Source organism: Solanum pennellii, chromosome 4 (genome assembly GCF_001406875.1).
Source record: "Solanum pennellii chromosome 4, SPENNV200".
Taxonomy (NCBI): Eukaryota; Viridiplantae; Streptophyta; class Magnoliopsida; order Solanales; family Solanaceae; genus Solanum; species Solanum pennellii.
Window position 1 is genome coordinate 49,729,731 of NC_028640.1, and position 3,269 is coordinate 49,732,999.

At 37.1% G+C, this 3,269-nt stretch overlaps 1 protein-coding gene across 4 annotated transcripts in view; it reads right to left on the reverse strand.

Annotated features, from left to right (window-relative positions):
* Positions 1-763: 763 nt before the first annotated feature.
* LOC107017889 (aminodeoxychorismate synthase, chloroplastic) overlaps positions 764-3,269 on the reverse strand; it is a 13,827-nt gene continuing 11,321 nt past the window's right edge. For 2 of the 4 annotated variants that reach the window (XM_027916389.1, XM_015218173.1), the window contains 3 exons: positions 3,134-3,216; positions 2,106-2,723; positions 1,135-1,645 (listed from right to left, as the gene is read on the reverse strand). In XM_027916389.1, coding sequence (XP_027772190.1) covers positions 1,135-1,645; positions 2,106-2,723; positions 3,134-3,216 — 1,212 coding nt within the window. Of the gene's footprint in view, positions 1,646-2,105; positions 2,724-3,133; positions 3,217-3,269 lie in introns of all 4 variants that reach the window. The other 2 variants (XM_015218169.2, XM_015218172.2) reach the window with 2 other exon arrangements.

The window sequence follows — 3,269 nt, forward strand, 5'->3', positions numbered from 1 at the left end:
CGTTAACCTTTTTATAAAAGAAAATTTTTATTTAAAATTTGTTTTTGCAACCTCATCCACCCCCGTATCCTTTCTTAACCACCCTCTTTTTTTTTTTTTGGCCATCACATTTAACCCATTCTTTTCTTAATTGAAATTTAAAACAAATAAAAATCTTAACACAATCCTAAGCAAAATATTAGAACGGTTAGAATCTACGTCTTATAAGTATTTTTCACTACATAAGTAAAGTTCTACCTTAGCTAACCTTAACCTTAGACTACTCCTAGCCTTACCCTTAAGCCATTCTCAGTGGTGCCACCCTGGGTTCGCCTCTGACCATAATAGTGGAGGATATCTTTGTAAATAAATTTTCTTTATATAATCCATGCTATTTTTAATGCATCAAACCAAAAAATGCACAAAAAAAATTATTAAGCATTGTTAATATAAACATTACTATTACACTTTATATAACATTATGCTTACATACTCTGTCATACGAGTATTTTGCATTGGACATATCAAGTGGTCATGTCACTTCTGACTTGTGTGCATTTGATGAGAGGATACTGCTCTGATGTTCAAGAAGAGTCTTAATCGGTGCTCGACTTTTCAAAATCATTTCTTCATACTCATCATCGAAAGAGCTGTTATGGCTCCTACCGAAGCTTCTCCCTCGTGTATGAAAACACCATGTATCACAATATTGAGATCAATTGCTTGGTTATAAGAAAAAAAATGCAGTGCAGCCTCAGTAAACGCCCCTAGAGGAAGTAACAGATCATGGAAAAGTTAGTCAAACAAGAAAAAATGAAACGTCGAATCATCAATTCAGTACTATTACAAGTTCACAAACATATCTGTAATCTTCTACAGGCCTTTCAGAATCCTCTATGTACAGTATTTTAGTCACTGCAGATCTGTATGCTACCATGGCTATATTTTCCAAACACTATGCTCAAAAGAATGAATAGATTGTGCTGACAAAACGAGGTCATGACAAATATTTGCATGAATTGTATAGGCTTTCATCCACTGTTTCCCCTCCCTTTTAATTATAACTACTAGAAGATGCAATTGCTCCCACATTTTCCCAGAATCTAAGAGAGTTCAATACCACTATGTCTACATTGGACATTTCAACTGGTCATGTCACTTCTGAGTATCTGATGAGAAGATGCTGCTCTGATGTTCAAGAACAGCCTTAATCGGTGCTCGAGTTTTCAGAAGCATTTCTTCATACTCATCATTAGGATCTGAAAGAGCAGTGATGGCTCCTCCTGCTCCTACTGAAGCTTCTCCCTCGTGTATGACAACTGTCCGTATCACAATATTGAGATCAAATGCTTGGTTATAAGAAAAAAATCCAATGCAGCCCGAGTATATGCCCCTAGAACAATTTTCAAGATGATCAAGAAGTTCCATTGATCTCAACTTTGGTGCACCTGTCATTGACCCACCAGGGAATGCAGCTCTAACACAATCAATTGCACTTGCATCTGATCGCTTTTTCCCGCGAATCGTACTGACCATGGTATGAACTGTTGCATAGGATTCAATTTCCATGAGATGTGGGACATGAACAGAGCCAGTCTCACATACACGCCCAAGGTCATTCCTCAACAAGTCAACAATCATCAAATTTTCCGCCTGATCCTTTTCACTGTCACAAATTATTAAAAGTTTGGTCAGGATTGTTTGAGCATGAGTCTGTTCCAAAACATACGACAACCATTCTATATAGCAAACAGATACTTAGATACAACAAGGTGAATATATAAGTTAAATAAAAGGACTAAACTAAGCAACTTAGGCAGATAAATTAAAGGTGGCTGATGGGTTGAGCCTGTCAGCACGTAAAGAGGCTAAAAAGGGTAAAAATAAGTGTCCGAGTTAGAAAACACGAACAAGAGCACCATAAAAGACTCAAACTTCTGGGAGAAATGAATTTTAGAGATGAAAGGTGAACATTTTATAAGACACGAGTAAGACAGTCAATAGTCAAAGCTTCCCGAGGATAATAAATGTCAGTTGATATTACAGTACTATGATACCATCAAAGGTTCCTGAGAATAATAAACGTCAGTTGATAAATCAGTATTATGATATCTCGATATCCGTACCTGCATTCTAATTGCAGTTTCAGAAATTCATCTTCCTTTGGGGTGGAACCACGAGCTATAGTCCCTTTTATGGGTTTTGCTTCCAGAATAGCATTCCTGTCCAATCGTAGGAACCTTTCAGGTGATGAACAACATATGCTTAGGTTTTCCCTTGAAAAATTAAGCCAGGCAGCATATGGTGCAGGATTTCTTTTTCTGAGATTACGATAAAGTTCCAGAGAATCTATTCCCCCCAACTTCATTCTCATCTGAGTTGTAAGACACAACTCATAACTTTCTCCTTCTTTTATGAACTCTTGACAATTCTCAACGTCTTTGATATACTGCTCTCTTGATTTCTCAGCAGAAAACCCTGATTTTAGTTCGACTACAGACAATCCTCGAGATGCCTGCGATTGTAGCCTTCTGGGCGTAAAAGCTCTCAAGTTGAGCAGCCTCTGCTCCAGATCTTCCAAGCGAGAAGTAGTACTTGTGCTGCCATCGTGTAATGACAAAGTATATATGTCATCATACTGATGATCAATGACAATAACATTATCTGTAAAGAATAAACAAGCATCTGGTGTTTTGGATCTATGACGATTAGATGCCACACCACATTCAGCTTTAAGATCATACCTGTATCAGGAATAGACACGTCAAACCACAAGAAGATCACAAGTCATGAGAAAAAATTCTCCCTCCAACCAAACACACATAAAATGGAAGAATTAAACAACCCAACCTCCCATGCATCAGATATTTCTAGAGTCTCATCCAGCATAGAACAACTACGGATGATATGAAGGTGAAGCTTTCTGCTAGTCATGACTTCATACACCGTGAAACTTACCATGAAAAAAAAATGATACACAACCTTATATACACGAGTAAAGGACATCCCTCTACATGCAACAGCCAATAATTCAAGGAAAAGAAGGAAAAAAAACTTCTAAAACACACAATGCAAGTCCTTGAAACATGTAGAGATACTAAGATAGTACAGTAGGAGGAAGGTTCAGATCATTTGAAATGAAATCACTAAATACCCGATATAACCAATGTAACCACCATAAAAATCAAATGGTAATCCTTCATAATCCTTCTCATCGAAACAAAATGATAGGAGCTCCTGGTGCAGAGACAAAGGAGTTAATCAGTAAGCTGCTAACTTTTTTTTTTTTT